This window comes from Rhinoderma darwinii, chromosome 2 (genome assembly GCF_050947455.1).
Source record: "Rhinoderma darwinii isolate aRhiDar2 chromosome 2, aRhiDar2.hap1, whole genome shotgun sequence".
Classification (NCBI taxonomy): Eukaryota; Metazoa; Chordata; class Amphibia; order Anura; family Rhinodermatidae; genus Rhinoderma; species Rhinoderma darwinii.
This window is the reverse complement of record NC_134688.1, coordinates 110,586,452-110,607,123: the sequence shown is the minus strand read 5'-3', so window position 1 is coordinate 110,607,123 and position 20,672 is coordinate 110,586,452. Positions and strand designations below refer to the sequence as shown.

Below are 20,672 nucleotides of genomic sequence, written 5' to 3'. Positions count from 1 at the left end.
AAGATGGAGGGTAATGTCGGGTCGCGATTCCCGACTTTGCCCCCTATTCGAGGACGGCCTCCTGATGCGCAGATTAGATGTACCTTGATGAAAATAATGGAACTCTTTGATCAATTTTGTGGCGTGAATATTTCAAAGAGGCTCCCACGAATTCCACACAGGTCCGAACCCTTTCCAGGCAATTGAATATTGCAATCCTCTACCGTACCATCTGCAGTCTAAAAGATTTTCCACTTTATACTCTTCCAAGTTATCAATTATGATAGATTTTTTTTTACATTGTATGGTCCAATATATCTTGGTGCTAATTTCTTAGGCAGAATGGAAAAGCGTAGGTTCATTGTGGATAACCATACCTTGTCAACCAACTTGCTACTTACAGTAGATGAATCTTGTCTTTCTGGTCTGCGTGAATCCTGTAACGCTCCTGAGCTTATCAGAGTAACTGTTGGATACAGATGATGTTATCCTGAAATTTTTTTCATTAATCCTGTACAACTGGTGCAGAGATATCCTGTCTACCAGTGATTGGCAGTAATTATTGTGGGGGTGGAAACAGTAGTTCAGGAAAGTAGTCTAAATAATTACTGAATGAAAAACATTCGGGAGAAGCCGAAGCAAAAGAACGGTATCAAAAAATGATCTCAAGAACACAATGTAGCTTAACAATTTCTCTGAAGGTTCCAACGGTCTTGGCAGTGGATGGAAGACAGTTTAAAGGATGTGTCACGACAAATATTTATCCTGTGGATATGCCATATATTTATCCTGTGGATATGCCGTAAATGTCTGATAGATACAGGTGACACCTCTGGGAACCGCACCTATTTCCCTAAACCTGTCCTGCTATGCACTGATTCCCTGGCTGGATGCGGCGGCCAGCGACTCCTTCACCAGGCATGATGGTTTCAGGGGACCCCCATTCAGGAGATCTGTGCAGTTCCTGGAGTTCGGACCCGCAGCTATCAAACATTATGGCATATCCTGCGGACATGCCATAAATGTCTCTCATGACACAACCCATTTAAGGGAATGAGTGAGCCATGTAATCTCAGACAGCAGAAAAGTCTGTAATAAAGTCAATCGAAATTGAGCTCCAATGCTTAGAAGGAACTGGGAGAGATTGGATAAGTCCTATACGTTTTATTTGGGAGGCCTTTTTCCAGGCATAGATAAGACAGGACTTAATAATTGATCTATAGTTCGATGTGAAACGGGGTTACCAGAAGGTTCTGCATACTAAACCAGTGTTTTTTTTTATTTCTCCATGACCAGCAAGAAATGTATTTGCTTCCGAAGGAGGAGAAGGTTATCCTTCAATTGACAGTTATCTTGGTTACTTATTTCAGAGGCAGACTGTGAGGAAGAATCCTTAAGAAGGGTTATCAGGTCATGAAAGGTAGCAAGGAAGTTCTGTAAAATCTAGATGTCAAGAGTGATCCCGAAAACGGGATAAGGCATCAGCCTTACTATTCTTCGCTTCTGGACAATAAGTTATTTGGAATGAAAATCTGGAAAAGAAGAGAGCCCACCGAGTTTGATGTGCTCTTAATATTTTGGCAGTTCTAAGATATTCCCGATTTCTAGGGTCGGTGAAAATTATAAATGGGTGAGCAGCTCCCATTTGGGGGAGGGGGATCAGAAGGCAATACCATGCATAAGACCTGATCCCGCTCTCTGTGGAAAGATAGCTCCAACAGATCGCTTGGATGCATCTATCTCAACAATTATTGGTAAAGAAGGATCTGGATGAATGAGTAGTGTTGCTGTAGTAAATCTGCAGAAGAGGTCATCAAAACTTCTTGAGCAAATTGGGACCAGACAAAGGGAGCCTTGGAACTGGTCAGAATGGTTAATGGCTGTACAATAGAAGAGAAGTTGTAAATCATTATTGGTAAAAATTAACCTTCTGGAACCCTAATGCAAGCCAGTTCATCCTTGAGATCGTTGCTTAGCCTATATGAAATTAGAACCTGTGCAGAGTTGTCCAATTGTGTATCGGCAGAAATCCTTTGAAATTCCATAATGTAGCCTTCCACAGGCCTTAGGCCCTGACGTAGGAAGCTAATTGTAGACTCTGTTAGTTCCGCGGGGGTTATCAAAGGTCATTGCGGCAGCCAGCGACCCCCACAGAAGACATGAAGGGCACCACACAGAAAGACACTGAGATCAAGGAGGAGAGGGCTATCCTGTTTCAGAAATTATTGTGCCCTGGACAGATTGTCGCCTTACAGCAAAATAATTATGGTGCCCACCTTTACCTGGGTAGTTTAATAGGTATGGGGCTTTAGGTAAAAGAGCAAGCAGCAGCTGTAGATAAAAGGTTGGAAGTACCTCTGATAAGGTTACCTTAAGTTCAGGTCTACGCGCATCCAGGTCTGCCACTGGAGGTAACATTGGCTGAGGTTCAATAAAAGGTGCGGTGGCAAAGACCTTTGGATGCTATAATTGTTGAACCTCTCATCTTAGCTGCACATATTCATCTTTCAATTCCTTAAGCATAGGCAAGGGCGTGCCTGGTTGGCGGTCCCCGGCTACTGTAGGTCGGAGCTTGGGTGATGGCTCACAAGCTGTAATGCAGATTAGCACAGCAGAACAGGAATAGAATTCAGTGGCACTAAAACGAACTTGGCAAAAGTGAAGTTGAAGGTAGCGCGGGAAAAGTTTGGCAGCAGGTGAAGAGACTAAATCACAGTAACCGTTATTGCGCTGCCACAGGCTAACCTTGGGTGCAGAGACTAAGGAATCCCCTGCTCTCCACCCTTAACACCCGCAAGGATGTATGGACTTTACCGGTAGGGTTTCCACTTCATGGTCCCCAATTAAAAGTTGGTGTTGCAGATGGCGGGTATGGGCAATATCTTGATAAAACGGGTCAAGTAAGGTAATATATCAAACTATCAGTACATTATAAATTTTCCAGTAACACGCTTATGTTTTTATTTAGTCAAATTTCAAAGTAAAAAACATTCCTGCAAAGAACAATGATGTGACTTATTGCATTAAACATCATTTCATTTATATGCAAGTTTTATCCGAATGAGATAAAGTGTTGTTAAATATCATGCAATACTTTTCCAAAATAAATTGAATTATATGAAATGTTTTCCTGTTTACATGGAACTTTTTACAGAATGCGCTTGTTGCCTTATGTTTTTCATTTAGCAAATAAAATATTGTAACTATGCATATAAAAATAGTAATGTCAACATATGCATATTTATAAAAAGGATTTCTTAGAAATGGCTTTGGTTACCATATTTGTTACTAACATGCAATACGAAAACAAGAACTGATAAAAAGAAAGGTCAACTATTTATATGATAAGGGTAAAATCGCATTCTGCAAAATAGATTTGAAATGAAAGGCGTAAACTTATTGTGAAGACATTTCCATTATGTAACGCTTCATGTATTAGAAAATCTTGCTATGATATTTGTAGAAAATATTATTGAAGCCTTGGGGTACATCACAGGAGACATGTACAGTGAAGGAAATAAGTATTTGATCCCTTGCTGATTTTGTAAGTTTGCACACTGTCAAAGACATGAACAGTCTAGAATTTTTAGGCTAGGTTAATTTTACCAGTGAGAGATAGATTATATTTTTTTTTAAAACTGAAAATCACATTTTCAAAATTATATATATTTATTTGCATTGTGCACAGAGAAATAAGTATTTGATCCCTTTGGCAAACAAGACTTAATACTTGGTGGCAAAACCCTTGTTGGCAAGCACAGCAGTCAGATGTTTTTTGTAGTTGATGATGAGGTTTGCACACATGTTAGATGGAATTTTGGCCCACTCCTCTTTGCAGATCATCTGTAAATCATTAAGATTTCGAGGCTGTCGCTTGGCAACTCGAATCTTCAGCTCCCTCCATAAGTTTTCGATGGGATTAAGGTCTGGAGACTGGCTAGGCCACTCCATGACCTTAATGTGCTTCTTTTTGAGCCACTCCTTTGTTGCCTTGGCTGTATGTTTCGGGTCATTGTCGTGCTGGAAGACCCAGCCACGAGCCATTTTTAATGTCCTGGTGAAGGGAACGAGGTTGTCACTCAGGATTTGACGGTACATAGGTCCATTCATTCTCCCATTGATGCGGTGAAGTAGTCCTGTGCCCTTTTCAGAGAAACACCCCCAAAACATAATGTTTCCACCTCCATGCTTGACAGTGAGGACGGTGTTCTTTGGGTCATAGGCAGCATTTCTCTTCCTCCAAACACGGCGATTTGAGTTAATGCCAAAGAGCTCAATTTTAGTCTCATCTGACCACAGCACCTTCTCCCAATCACTCTCAGAATCATCCAGATGTTCATTTGCAAACTTCAGACGGGCCTGTACATGTGCCTTCTTGAGCAGGGGGACCTTGCGGGCACTGCAGGATTTTAATCCATTACAGCGTAATGTGTTACCAATGGTTTTCTTGGTGACTGTGGTCCCAGCTGCCTTGAGATCATTAACAAGTTCCCCCCCGTGTAGTTTTCGGCTGAGCTCTCACCTTCCTCAGGATCAAGGATACCCCACGAGGTGAGATTTTGCATGGAGCCCCAGATCGATGTCGATTGACAGTCATTTTGTATGTCTTCCATTTTCTTACTATTGCACCAACAGTTGTCTCCTTCTCACCAAGCGTCTTACTTATGGTTTTGTAGCCCATTCCAGCCTTGTGCAGGTCTATGATCTTGTCCCTGACATCCTTAGAAAGCTCTTTGGTCTTGCCCATGTTGTAGAGGTTAGAGTCAGACTGATTAATTGAGTCTGTGGACAGGAGTCTTTTATACAGGTGACCATTTAAGACAGCTGTCTTTAATGCAGGCACCAAGTTGATTTGGAGCGTGTAACTGGTCTGGAGGAGGCTGAACTCTTAATGGTTGGTAGGGGATCTGTGCACAATACAAATAAATATATATAATTTTGACTATGTGATTTTCTGTTTTTTTTTTTAAATATAATCTATCTCTCACTGGTAAAATTAACCTAGCCTAAAATTGTAGACTGTTCATGTCTTTGACAGTGGGCAAACTTACAAAATCAGCAAGGGATCAAATACTTATTTCCTTCACTGTATGCAGAAGACAGTGCTGGCTATAAAGAACAAAATATAAAATAAGAAGAGGTTATAGGGATGAGGTAAAGGAATGTAATTGACTTCTACTTTATTTTCCAAAGAAAAAAAAGATTTGGTTGCTTAAGGCAGCTGCACAACATTTTTTTGCACTAGTCTTAATAAATCTCCACAAATATACTTTTCAGTCGGGGTGGAAAATGCAGTCCAAACGCCATCTGAACATTTGGACACCCTTCAAAATTAATTTACAATTTACGTGGGGATCATTGACGGTAAACTATGGACTGTTGTTTTCAAAGGAGCTTAGCATTATTTTGTACCCAGAAATGCTAGTGATATTGGGTAATTTCACAGCAGAATACTTATATAATAATGGAATAATTACAAGTTAGATGGATATAATACTACATGTAGTTCAAGATCCTTGCTGCTGCTCTAATGGCAGGCTTGGTAGCATGATGTCTCATTTCTTATCTTATTGAAAAATTTCCGTTCGTAGAACTGTACTTCTACTTATTTAATAATGATAGGCATACACTATCCAAGTAGTTTGTTTTTTAAACAGTAAATTTTTATTATGGATTTTCAAGTTACAGAATTCAATGTACATAGAAGGTAAAAGTTCAACACAAACAATAGAGTTCCGATTTAAAGATGAGAGTCTCTGAAGAATTTGATCAGATGAGTAGCTCGGGTGAAACTGATCTGCTGGAAAAATAAATTTTTTGGGTAGTATTTCGTCTATGTACTCATAATGCTTTATGAAGTACAGTGGATGAATAAAAGGTGAAAATAAACTTTAAAACAACAAATGTGATACACATACAGAAATGAATACAAATAACACCCTAATCTCAGGATATCAAATAAGAATTAGAAATATTTAGGTTGGTAATTTGGTCACAGATATGAATTATATCCAGCATTTCCAAGATTTATTAAATAAAAGAACTATATTGTGTTTAGAGGCTATCATTCTTTAATAGGATTTAGTAGTAGTGATCATAGTAGTAGTAGTAGTAGTAGTAGTAGTAGTAGTAGTAGTAGTAGTAGTAGTAGTAGTAGTAGTAGTAGTGTTCATATGGATTATATCCATGATGGATAATAATAATAATAATAATAATAATCTTTATTTATATAGCGCCAACATATAATGCAGCACTTTACAATTACATGAAACAAACAATATCAGACATTACATAGTGACAAAGTTAATTTACAATTCAAACTAGAGTGAGGACCCTGCCCGCTAGAGCTTACAATCTATGAGGAAATAAGGGAGACACAAAGTGTAACAGTGTTTGTTCTGTACAATATTCTCGCAATTTTTTATACACATGGGGTGGTAACATAAAGCTGCATGAGCCGGTCACATGAAGAGATGGATAGAATATGATGGCTTTTCCAGTGTCTAGCTATCACTATTCTATATTCTATATTCATGAGGGAATTGTTCTATGTCTATAAACAGTAATTCCAATGTTGGGGAAGGTGTAATTCAAAGTGAATTTGCTTATAATAGAGAGAATAGTAATTAAAGGGAAAAGGGAGATGTTATTAGTGGGTGTGAGCCTGGACCTCTACAAATTCCCAAATTGAGGAAGAATAATACACTATAGAGCACCCTAACTCTTCCAAATAACCTTTTGGAGATTTTTGTGACTGGAGATCTCCAGCACCCATCCATAGTATTCAATGCAACGTGTATGCACGTTACTGATGTTGTCAAAAAGCCAACATTGGTTGTCTAAACCACTGTAATAGCAAATCTACCAAAGATGGACATTTGACTCATTTCCAACTCCTTCCCTCCCACCACTTTCCTTTAAATACAACGTATTTGTCTCTTTCGCTCCTTATCTTTCCAATTTTTATTGTCTTACTATTTAATGTCTTTCCTATCTTTCTCGCTTTCTATTTATGTCTTCTTTTTTTCTGTTGCTTTGCTGCTCTTTTTCTTTTCTGCTATATATTTCTTTACCTCTTCTCTTCTAGCCTTCATGCTTTCTTCTATACCTTTTTCTAATTTACAATCTCTTTGTGCTTCTTCCTTTCTGTTTCTACTTTTCCTCCTTTCTCTTGTCTTACTATTTAATTTTTTTTATTTTATACTGTACACTCAACATTTCTATTTCTGTCCCCCCTGTTTCACTTGCCCTCTCCTCTTGTCTTTGGTTCTCTGGGCTTTGATGAGTTGATTGTTTGGCTTGGCTCCATACTGGAGGAATTCTGGCTCTGTTCCCCAGTGTTCATTACTCCTCGGGGAGCTCTGAAACGGCCTGCTGCACCAGAAACTTTATTAGAAACAGATGTCCCTTCGTCTGTCCCTCGGGGCTCCGTCTCTTGAAGAACTGGTGCCACTAAGATCTGCCATAGAAAAAGAAGGAGGGAGAGGTGGAGAAACAAGTTTGAAGGAAAAAAAAGTGATTGCAAAAGCTGGATGAATAAGAAAAGTGAGGGTTATTAAATAGGTAAAATAGGGCAGTATCACTTACGTAATGTAAGAATTCTAAAAAGAAAACAATCTAATAAAGCCAGACATGTTCACTTATACTAGCATCTTTATCCTCGTCATTTTATTACATGGACAAAAGTACAGGATGAGTTTTCTCATGTTTGATTAACAGTTTGTCCAGGGCTGTCATGCTCTGTTTAACCTTTATAGAGACAAACTGTTCAAAATCATTGCCATGGCTTCAGGATGCAGAAACCTTGTAAGAAGAAAAGGCTTAAAGCCAACTACAGCAATACATTCCAAGTGTCTGCTATTGAAAAGCTTCAGAAGACTGTGAGTTGCAGGTTCAGTTTTACTGTAGTTATCCCTGCAACCAACCTTATGAAATTATTATATTCTCTAGATTATAGTGTTCCTCTATATTACTTTGTTGTCTCAAAATATTGTAATGTTTTATACATTTAATGTTAATGAGAAAAGACTATCAATCTTTAATGCCAGTGATGTCCATTTCATTTTCCAGGATTTCAAGTTTTCTCTTAAAGAGATAGACCATGGATAATTCAAAAGAAAGTTCATTGTACCAATGAACATTCACAGGTCTAATAGTGAGGACATTTTTATAAAATTAGTTCTTCTCAATATTTATTTTTTTTACATTTCTTCGCAACATACTAGCCACATATTTTAAGTTTCTTTACCTTCCATCTGAACTCGTTGCCTCTACATCTGTAATGCACTTGGTTTGACCTGGCAATAGTAGTGGGAGAAGGGGGGGTTGATAACAGCTTACAGCAGTACTTGATGGTACTTCTGCTGAGAGCTCTTTTCCCTTCTGGCCTTAAGGCGGAGAACAGGAAGAGATGGGGACCTCAGCACCACACCATCTTACTACTTGATGACAAATGTCTTCTAGATATTGCTGAATATTGTTACATAAATTGTCATTTGTTAGCAGACAGTAAAAACTTGCCTAGATCTGAAATTCGAGAAAACTTTTACTTTATGTTGTGTAAAAAACAACATAAAGCAAAAACCACAAGGGAAAAGACAAAATAAGCAAGAGTGTCCTTGGGATGGTTGGAGAACACTGAAGACACAAATTAGGGTTTCTGAGTTTGATTTCTTTAGAGAAAGAAAAGTTTGTGTGGGGAGTCAGTGATCAAAACCTATATTTTTGTTAAGATTTCCATGATAGCAATTGCTAACGTTCTCATTGCTACTCTTTCTTTCCCTTTTTCAGCGGACCCAGTGGTGAGATTGGATGGGAATCCTTACTGCTGCTATTTTAACTTTAGCCCAAAAATTATGTTCACCAAGGTTGTAAAAGCCCAATTGTGGGTTTACCTGCGACCTGTGCAGCACACCTCCACAGTCTACCTGCAGATCCTGCGCCTGAAGCCTATAACAGAAGAAGGCAGCAAGCACATTCGCATTAGATCTTTGAAGATTGACTTACATTCCCGTACAGGCCATTGGCAAAGTATTGATTTCAAGCATGTGCTACAAAACTGGTTCAAGCAGCCACACAACAACTGGGGTATTGAGATTAATGCCTTTGATCCCAATGGAAATGATCTTGCTGTCACATCACTTGGACCTGGAGCAGAAGGCCTGGTGGGTATATTTTCTGTTAAATAGCAGAAAAATCAAGTATAATCAATCATATTAATAATTTGATTACTTTTGTATGATATATAAAATAGCATTTATATAAGACACCAAAAATATATTGTACAGTAAAAAAAGGAAATATATTGGTAAAATACCATATTCTTGAAGAACATGATGTGTTTGGAAAAATGACATCAAAGTAGTTGAAAGATGATTGTCTTCCTCTCATTTGATGACCACAATACATAAATTGCTTCCTTGCATCAAAGCCTTGCCAATTAGCGAATACAAATTACTAGAAAGGGAAAGTTTTAGTAGAAAAAAAATGAAAAAGTTGTAACCTGTAGGAACAATGGCGATGTATCAAAACTTGTGCAAAGCAAAAGTGAAGTAGTTGCCCATGGCAACCAGTCAGGTTACTGCTATCATTTTCTAAAGGGCCTCTAAGATGTGTGAGAATTAGATGGTTGCCTAGGCAACCACTACCATCTTCCTTTGCACCAGGGATACAACATGATATTCTTTCATTGTTTACCGTGTACTGCAGAATTTTTTACACCATTTTATTAAACTATGTCGCTGATCTTCTAGTTTAGTAAATAGAGATGGTAATAGCACTCCTATTTGTTTCTTTTGGATCCTTATGGTGCACGCCAAACCAAGGGCATGGTCCCAATTACCCCCCAAACGTATAGTACAAAAAAGAAGGCAGGCAGCACTCAAGGGATGAGGATGAATCACCAGTGGTTTAATCCAATATGCAACGTTTCGGCTTGTGTAAACTGTTATTATGCTTGATAAAGGATTTCACAAGCCGAAACGTTGCATATTGGATTAAACCACTGGTGATTCATCCTCACCCCTTGAGTGCTGCCTGTCTTCTTTATTGCTCAGATCTTCTAGTTTAGTCTGGCATGTGCGTACAAACGATCCGACATGCAATTGATCTACTCCACTAAGGCTGATCCTACTTTTGAAAGGAATAATTTTATTTTAAAATCAATGTGTTTTATGTATTTAATCACTTTTCTAATTGATTTTATTAATTTTTTTTATACATAAAAGTTGTATGTTCTTTCTCAGCTGATACTGTCAGTTCAGCAAAAATGACGGCTCGGCTGAGAGCGGATTCTGCGTGTCTATCACACACAGGATTTAGCAAATATCGATATTAGCTGGATCCTGTGTGTCAGAGACACACAGGACCCACTCTCACGCAGGACCTGCTTTCAGCCAAGCCGTCCGTTCACCTGAAATGACGTAATCAGTTGAAAGAGAACCATACAACTTCTATGGATTCAGGACACATATCGTATCGTAAAAAGTAAAACAATTTTTTTTTAAATAAAAGTCAGTAACAAAATTGCTTAAAAACACAAAACACAATGATTTTTCTTTTCAATGGTATACATAGCCTCGTTTATTGCCAGCTTTAGGAATGTGAATATTACCGTTTTTATAAATACATGATAGGAACTGTTAATTTTTTTTCAGTCTTCTCTTCTTTCCACACAGCTTTATTTTCAAACATGTTTATTTTCCCTCCCATACAGCACCCCTTTATGGAATTGCGTGTTATGGAGAACAACAAGCGATCAAAGCGAAACTTGGGCCTTGACTGCGATGAGCACTCTACTGAGTCACGTTGCTGTCGCTACCCGCTTACTGTCGACTTTGAGGCCTTTGGCTGGGACTGGATTATTGCTCCCAAACGCTATAAAGCCAACTACTGTTCTGGCCAGTGCGAGTACATGTTCATGCAAAAGTACCCCCACACTCATCTGGTCCAACAAGCGAATCCACGGGGGTCTGCTGGTCCATGCTGTACCCCTACCAAAATGTCACCCATTAATATGCTATATTTTAATGACAAGCAACAAATTATTTATGGCAAGATTCCTGGAATGGTGGTAGATCGTTGTGGATGCTCTTAAGACTTTGGCTCTCTGTCCTCTAACTACTCATATTCAACTCTTTTCTTTCTCTCAAGGGTACAAGCAGACCAAAATTTGGTTTTGGGGATAGTGCAGTATTTATGCTACCACTCCCTTTATCCAAACCTAGTTAAGCCGCTAGAGATTTGACACTTTTATGTCTTATTTCTGCATTTAGTCTTGCAGTGACTGCCATTGTCTTTACATCTAGTCAATCTGGCACCTCAGTGTTTGGGTCTATTCCTATGTGATTATGAAAAAAAACTAGTGGCAGCTCGAATCATGATGTGTCATATTGTACTAGATAAAAGAGACCTGCTATCATTTAGGCAGCTTACAATGAAAGCTAATCTTTTTCATTGTGTAATGCTGCAAATGTAATGGGTATGAAGGGGATATATTCAATTCTAAGATTTTTTTAAATAATTTCTTGCAAGTTGTTGGTTGCAAACTGGGACCAAAAAGATCTGTTTTGCACTTGACAACTGCCTGTTGCATTATACACGTTTTCTCATACTGGTCTTCTCGGAAGTGCATAGCATGGTTTGCTTTTTGCTTTACTTTCCACCCACTCATGCATAACTGCCCTAAAATCACTGGAAATTCCCTCTTACCTTTAATCTTTTGCAACTATTCCCTTAAAGGGAGACTCCAGAAGAATATCCTCTGGAGGTTGCCTGAATCTACTGCTCGGTGCAATACAAAATGAAAAGCATACGTTAAATAAAGAATTCCTTGTAAGTTTCCACTTTTGGCTAATCATGTAACGTCATATGTAACAGAAATCTTGTATGAACATCGGTGGCAAAGGTCTGGATCCACAATAAATAGGGTAAACTTAAAACTTGAAAATATATTACACTAGGAAGATACTTTGTCCAAAAATGTTAATTGCTTACCCTGGATTTTCTTCTTATAGCAGTCCAGTGAGTATGAAATCACAAGGAATCACAGTGTTAATGCTTCTCAGGGATTGGGCTAACATCAGATTTGAGTGAAGTTCCTATTTATCATGTTTTTTTCATTGGTTTGCGTTATGAGTATGTGATAAACAGACCAGCAAACTTCAACTCATTTATATTTTGGGTCTATCTTAACAAAGAAACGTGCCCACTCTATTATTTCAAACCACTTGCACTCATCATTAGTCAAAATTTGCAGTTTTATTATATATCTAGCTTTATAAAATAGGGCACCCAAAAAGAAGAAATGATAAACCAGGGCACCCATATCACCTGAGGTCACCCAATACTTTTAAGTTGCATTAATATAAAAAGTTCTAAGTACCCACCCATAATTGCACTTCTAATGTGGGTATATTAGGACACTGTGGGAAAACAATCATTCCTCTAATGTCATGTGTGGCAATAAATTATACTGACCCGGGTAAAAATGGGAGTTGTTCACATATCAACTACTGTTTGCAGCTACAATGAGAGTATCTTGTCATTCCTAAATCCCATTTTTTTGTAAAAAATCTATAACATATGTAGGTGCTGCAAAATGTAACCCAAATCCTGATTTAAAAGTCGAATAGCTTTAAAAGATCTGACATTTCGAGAACTGTACTTATAGGTAGAGATGAGTTAGCATACAATAAGCCCTGGAAACTTTTACAGCAAGCTCGGTACATTTTCAATGTCCAGAAAACATAATTAAAACTTAAATAATTATATTTTTAAGCTTTTTTTTTCCATCATTTGTATTAGAACATTTTAGAGTCACAGGAACAAATTTACTGCAATCCTAGTACCAGCAATAAAATTGTAATTATTAGTAGATATTTGGAATGATAGCTTGGGCAGAAGAGATGTTCTTCATTGTATTTCATACTTCAGAAACGTAGAGAAGAAAATCACAGACTATAGGTTGAGTTTATTTTTTGAGACATCTATGGATATTTCTTTAGTATTGGGGATCCAAAGGATCTCGTTTTTATTTTATTTTGGGGTGGTCAATGGCACCATTTGCACTATAGAAGGTCTTTGGACCAGTGGAAGTACAGATGCCATTTTTTTTATTCCTGTTTAGTCTCCAACAGGCTCCAGACTTGAAGGGACAGGTTGTCCAGATGCTGTAAATTCTCTATAGTAGGCATTGCACTGTAAGCACCCACATGCATCAGAATTGTACATCCAGGACTACTAGAGGTAGTCCCTTCCAAGCTGGGACTGTCCATCATTGATTTGTGTATATTTACCTATGTGAGTGGGAACAGTTTGTAGCAGGTATGTATAGAGTTGAAAAAGAAGGTTGTTTTTCTGCAGGTAGGTGATTGCCTGCCATTAGAACAGAAAGAAAACAATCTAATGCCTACTGTAGGGGTGACAATATCCTTATGCCAAATGCTAATAAAGCCCTGTATTGCTGTGCAAGCTTCCACAAACTTGGACTTTATCTGTCACAAACTTGACTTGTCTGTTTGTGATCACTGAACAGTTGTTTGCAGCTTCAAGCTTTGAGCTACAATATAATCATTATTGCTATCATTACCTAATGTTCTCGTAACTACGTGCAAAAGCACACACCATTTACTGCACTTGCATTTGGTGGCTGGATACTCTAAACAGATGGATTTTCTGCCAGCTCTTCGAAAAGAAGATGGAAGGAGGATTATTTTTTCAGTGTTGACCTGCCAAAATGACACTGCCCAATGTGACTGTTATTTATCAGTTACAGATACTCTGAGGAAGGAACCTGTGCTTACCAGTGGGACTTTAGTAGATCTTTTGCCTTATCAATGTGTGTAAATTTATGTAGGATTTGATGACACGTATTTCTCCCATACAAAATTGTGTCTAAGAACTGGGCAGACATGTTCTTATAAAAGGCTTTTGATTTGTCTATATTGGGAAGGAATGTTTTATGTCTGTTGTTATTTCTTTGTTCTGGAGCTCATCCGTAAAATGGAGGAAACTTGGTGTTGAGAATTATATTCCTGTAAACATGTTTCTTCATCCACACAAATACTGTTTCAGTTCTGTGTCTAATTTAATTAAATATTTAAATAACGTAAATTATGCCAAGGACAAACTGTGGGATCTCCCAATGTTGTTGTTCAATTTTAATGTAGCAGTCCACTCAAATTATGACAGCTCATTTTTGCAGATGTCAATGGAAACATGAATTGGTTAAAGATGTTTTTCTAAACCATGTTAACAATACATTACATGTTATTCCATATGCATATTGCAGATACAATGACACCAATCTTTCAAGAATTTATTATTTCTTTGTAGAGACTTTATATATTTCAAATTTATTTTTCCATATTCCTGAAAGCTGTTATGAATGCTAAAATAGTTTTGCGGACAATATATCTGGATGGCTTCCACGCCCAGACTGGCTATGTTGCAGTTTGGTCACTTCTCAGATGACATGGTGGGGAGTCTTAAAGGACTGAACTGGGCTTCCAAAGTATAACTTAACAATGAGCTGCTCAGACACAAAGTATAGAATTATATTACAGTCACCCTGGATTTAGATGCTGCTAGCACTGGTAACTTGGGATGGCGTTTTATTACCGTAAATACTTTAGTACATCACTGGTCTAAGCTAAACTATTTATGCTTTTGCATATCTGAACTTCTGACAATAACAATGAAGCACTAGTTCAGGTAAGGCAACTGAAAAAGACGTGGTCAGGGGCATAGATATAGTGGCTCTGGAGCCTGAGAGGGCCTAAAAGGTCCATCTGCCCCATATGAGGGGACCAGTATTGTAAATGACGTGTGATAGTCGGGGGGGACAGGATTTTTAAGTCATTCCTCTGGACATGGTGGCATACAGTATAAATTACCAGCCCTGCCTCTAGCAGATATGTTTTGTTTAGAATTCATTTAAACTCTGTGAAATAACTTCTTGCATGTCCCCAAACATGGGCCGGGAGTTTATTTCCATTTGGAATTGTCCACTTTCATTTAAGTTGAGCTTTAGGTTTGTTCAATAAACCTTATTACAAAACATTTACTGCATTGAGTACATATCCCGTCTCTAAACTTCAAAGAAGTGAACATTTAGCCAAATGGCTGTTTTTACTAAGCTTGGACAACTTCTCTGTGGTTAAGAAGCTGTTAGTGAAGGTCATGCTATAAAAGACTGATCCATCATGAAAACCGCTGTGTTTTGTTTTATTTTTAATTTTAGAGTTGCAAATACGAAATATGGATGAACTTGAAGCACCCAGTCAGCATTAATTATAATCCATTGTAATATCCGTTACTAATCACACATACATTATGATTTGTTCTGTAGCATATATTACTTGTTCTGTCTGCTATACTTCATCTCAATTATTTTGTGTATTTCTTTATTGGTTCAATATCACTTTTAAAAAATTTACTGCAACACAATAAAGGTTGTGAATGACTATCTTTGTTTTAGTAGAGAGAAACAACATGGTTTTCAAGCTCCTCATGCCGTGCATAAATGGTGTTACTCTATAATATGTTTTAGTACTTGTTATTGTAAATTTCATGCCCCCTAGCACCACCTCCTCCATTTTTATAGACTTTGTTTTGTACAATAAAGTGCATTAATATAGCCAAATGCTTTCAATACTTTGGGTTATTTTCTTTCTTCTATTAAGAAACACTTACCACGTACATTCATCTGTTAGAGCTAACAACCAAATGACTAGAAAGTCAAATTTTTCCATTGGAATCATGTAGTCATTTTTTAGGCCTCCCTCACACAGGGTTTTTGTTCTGTGTTTATAAGACGCCATACCTAGGCACTATAGGGCTATATTTGTAGATATTTTCATATTTAGCTATAGAGTTTAAGCTAACATTTGGCCACAGCGCTCTGTCCATAAAAAATGTCTTCAAAAACTCTGCATAGTCCTGTGTCTGATCCTGCCTAAAATACGGTAGATTAAAACAAACTTTTGAAATATTTTTTAGCTTTATAAAATGTTACAGTCCTGCATACTTAATAATACACAAGAAATAATGGACAAGAATTAAAGCAGCTGAGCAACCTTTATAAGAAGCAAAATAATTCATGCAACATTTGGAATAGATTTCAGGTCAGATGAGAACAGACTGATTTTACAAAATTAAAATGCAAGATGCGTTAATTATGTAAGTAGTAGAGGAAACATACAAGATGCAACAAAATATAACACAATTTACAACTTTTACAAAATTGCAAGGTCTGCAGGTGCCTCAAATCCGAACTGGCTTTAGGTTTTCTGTTTGCGTGGCCCTGTCTAAAGGATTTAGAACATCTGTTTAGCTTTTAGACCCTGTTCACATCACGTTTTTTGGCTCCATGTGACATTGGCGCAGGGAAACGGATGCTTTTGAGAGATGCCATACAATGGCATCCATCATCCATAGATGGAAAAGTTAATGACCAGAGCTGGTTTTATACAAACCCTGGGCAAAGTTAAAAGTGGGGCCCCAAAGGCTGAATTATTGTATTAATAATGCAGTCAATTCAGAAGATGGTGTGCAGAGATCTGCATCATGGATTTCTAGCGCGTCCAGGAGTCTCTTGTAGATAGTACTACACAGCCGCCCCCTTGTACATAGTGCCACACAGCCCACCTTGTAGATAATGCCACACAGCCCCCTTGTAGACAGTGCCACACAGTCCACCTTGTAGATAGTGCCAAACAAACCCCCTGTAGATAGTGCCACACAGCCCCCCTGTAGATAGTGCCACACAGCCCCCCTTGTAGATAGTGCCACACAAAGCACCCTGTGGAGAGTGCCACACAAAGCTCCCTGTAGAAAGAGTCTGAAGGATTCAGAACATCTGTTTAGCTTTTCGACCCTATTCACATCACGTTTTTTGGCTCCGTGTGACGTTGACGCAGGGAAACAGATGCCTGTGATAGATGCTATACTGTGGCTTCCGTCACCCCTAAGTTATTATGGCCTCCGTAAACATATACGTCAAGAAAGGCTCATGACCAGGGATGATTTTAGACAAAGTGCCACACAGCCCACCTTGTAGATAGTGCCACACAGCCCCCTTGAAGATAGTGGAACACAAAGCCCCCTGTAGAAAGTGCCACACCACGGCCCCTGTCACAACTCACACTTGTAGATAGTTCCACACAGCCCCACTTGTAAATAGTGCCACACTGCCCACCTTTTAGATAGTGGCACACAACCCAACTTGTAGATAATGCCACACAGCCACCCTTGTAGATAGTGCCACACACCCTCTTGTAGATAGTGCCACACAGCCCACCTATTGTAGATAGTGCCTCACAGCCCCCCATTTGTAGATAGTGCCACACATCTCCCCTTGTAGATAGAGCCACACAGCCCTCCCTTGTAGATAGTGCCACACACCCCCACTTGTAGATGGTGCCACACAGCCCCACAAACAAATAAAATAAAATTGTTCTCACCTAGCCCCATTCACGCGAAGGACTGAGCTGCTACACAGCCCTGAGATGCCGAGATGGGACCCTTGCGTAGGCCGGCATGATCCAGTGACGTTATCAGGTCGGCCTGCACAGGAATTCTGTCCCAGTGTCTTATAGGGTGCAGGCCTAACGTGGCCTGTAGCCTAGTGAGTGGCCTGTAGCCTAGTGAACTCCGACATAGTATTTAATTGTATCTGGCAGTTGCTAGCACCGGGCTACTTGCGACGGGCCCCATAGCAGCTGCTATGGCTTCTATAGTGTTAGCTCCGCCACTGGGCAGGGAGGATGGGAGCCCTAGGCAATTGCCCTGTTTGCCCCCCCCTAACTCGGGTCCTGCTCATGAGATATATGTTAAATGGATGCCTGTAATGGATGCCATGCAGTGGCATCCATTACCCATAGACTCACACGTTAAAAAAAACATATACAGTGCGGTAATGTTACTCTCTTGACACATTTAGCATTTTCCCCGAGAGCTTTCCTGGCGTACACACTAAACACATATCATAAACATGATGTGAACAGCGCCTTAGCCTGTTGCTTCCTGTATCGGCCATGTGGACACGTGGACATGCAGCAGATTTTATCTTCTGCGGAGTGGCCTGAAATTAGCAGCACAATTTGGATGTGTTGAAAAATTTGCAGGAATTCACTCATTGCATAGCAATAAATTAATGTAACCTGCACCAAAACCAGAATAAACAGTCAGAGAGAGCATGCTGCAGATTTGAAAATACATACTGGAAGAACAAAAATCAGGACCAATTTTTCCAGGTTGGGGATTGCACTTCAACACATACACTGGTGGGTTTTGTGGCATACATAGAAAAAGATGGAGCCCCATAGCAAAGATTAAAATGTTCCCGCTATTTAGATGCCAATTTTTACCATCCAGGAAAGAAAGGCGTCTTTGCCATTTTCATGACCCTTGGGCCGACTTCCTACCCCTCTGGAGAGAGGACTCCTGCACCGGTTCTTTCCACCCAGGAACAAATGGTATAGGACCAACCAGAACTGGGCCCCTCCCTCCAAGGGCCCCATAGAAGGCGCACGGCCTGTCTCTATGGTTAGTACGCCCCTGGGTTTACACACTTTAATAATGTGTACAATTTACCAATTTATTAGTAATTTTATGATTGTCACAACTTGTAAAGAATCACAGGCGACCACTTTAGCTAAAAATTTTGATTGTAAATTAGCATATCACTGTGCGTAAATGAAATCGTCTTGCAATATGGTGTTGCCATGGAAAACAATCTAGTAGCGTGAACCATTTGACTCTTCTACACAACTCTTTACCATGTAACTACGATTTCAACTACATTGCAATATCAAATAATAGCCTCATGTAAAGAACTGTATACTGTATACTCATGTATACTTCCTTCACAATCAGTGGTCGAATTGCTGAATCATGCACATCATGGAAGATTGTAAAGCGTCATTGAAGGGGTTGTCCACTACCGGACAATTGATGAACTATCCACCGGATGGATCATCAGTATATCATCGGTGCGGATCCAACACCTGAACCCCGCACCGATCAGCTGCTCTGGTGGCCTGCGGGCAACGGATGTTATGGCACATTATGCAATGTATGGAGCCGGAAGCAGTTGGTTTCGTACATTGCATAGCGGCCATGCTGCCGAACTACAGCTCTGCTCCTATTCTCTTGAATAGGCGCAGAGCTGCACTCCTGCAGCTCGGCTGCAATTCCATGACTGGAGATATCTGCTTCAGGCATGGAGGTCCGGTGCCCGGAGACAGCCGGAGCAGCTTAACAGTGCGGGGTCCAGGTGTCAGACCCCCACAGATCATGTACTGATGACCTATCCGGTTGATAGGTCATCAGTTGTCCAGTAGTGGACAACCCCTTTAATAAATATACAGATGCTAATTGGAGTAATTTACACTGCAAAACTTGTTCCTAAATGTAACACATATAAAATCTAAAAGTAAAATTTGGCTTACTCCTAATGTTAAAAAGCCTATAAATGACAAGAAAGGGGCATTTAAAAAGTGGATATGTAAAAAGTAACCAAACACAATGAGACAAATATCCCCAAAAATCTTTAAATATATAAATGCTAAAAAGCCAAGGTCAGAGTATGTAGGGCACTGAAAGAATGACATTGAGGAGTTACTCACTGAGCATAAAGAGAAGACTTATTAAAGAGTTATTAAGTCAGTTCTTTAGTTCTGTGTATACAAAATAAGAAAACAGTGCTGGGTTATGTTGTTTCAGTGCTAGTATTAGCTCATTAAATTGGCTGAATGTGGTTGTGGTCCAAGCAAGTTAGATAAAGTTAATGTGAAGCAATGGAAAGAGATGGCTTACATCTAACAGTTCTCAAAGAGCCAGGTTCAGATATTGGTCATTCTGTACCCATGTACAATATTTGTAGGCTTTCTATTGACTGGCATAGTAACAACGGTTTGGCGCAAAGCAAATGTAATATAGAAAATATATTAAATCTGTTAAATGGGCACTAACATTTTAAACAACATATGCTAATCTTATAGTATACCTGATATAGATCAACTTTTTAATTCATTTACTGTTAAAATTTAGTTGTTTAATACATGCAAATTTTGTTTCAAATTACTGCCACTAGGTGTCACCCTTATTGTAATCTCCTGTCCACCTCCTGTTGTCAAGCTAAGTCCATCTCTAATTACAGAGCAAATGAGACGGACTGCAGGAAGTAGGGGGTGGGCTCTTCACAACTTGCCCATAAAAGTCTGGGAAGGTTGGAGCAGAGCGTGAGACACAGATGCTGCCCATAGAAGTCTATGGAAGTGGGAGGGGGAGACAGAGCAGAGTGAGAGAGGAGACAAAGACATGCAGCTGCTGGTAAGTTTTTTTTTAACTCTCCCCAGTGCTGGATTCAAAACTAGATTGCTCCTTACAGATGTATAATCTTCTCCAGGCTGCTGCAGCTTCTATATGTGTGATAGCTAGAGAGAAGAGCAAAATGTTCTCTGCTATGTGTGTGCTGTGTATGGCAGACACAATAACAGTTAGGCTCCACTAAAGCTAAGGGAAAACAGAATTAGGGATAGAACCTGCAGAGAGGAAAAATTCTAAAAATGTCATGTAAAAGTTATATACTGTAATGGTCAGAAAGTGTTCCTCATGTACTGGTCGGCTCCAGGTTTATGTGGGCCCTTGTGCGACACAGACTTAGTGGGCCCCTTTGCGGGGGAACTTAC

At 39.1% G+C, this 20,672-nt stretch overlaps 1 protein-coding gene across 1 annotated transcript in view; it reads left to right on the top strand.

Moving 5' to 3' along the window:
• Positions 1–11,816, top strand: part of GDF11 (growth differentiation factor 11) — a 160,244-nt gene extending 148,428 nt beyond the window's left edge. The window contains exons 2-3 of the mRNA XM_075852112.1: positions 8,770–9,143; positions 10,694–11,816. Of these exons, the coding sequence (XP_075708227.1) occupies positions 8,770–9,143; positions 10,694–11,074 (755 nt within the window). The 3' untranslated portion in view covers positions 11,075–11,816. The remainder of the gene's footprint in view (positions 1–8,769; positions 9,144–10,693) is intronic.
• Positions 11,817–20,672: the final 8,856 nt, after the last annotated feature.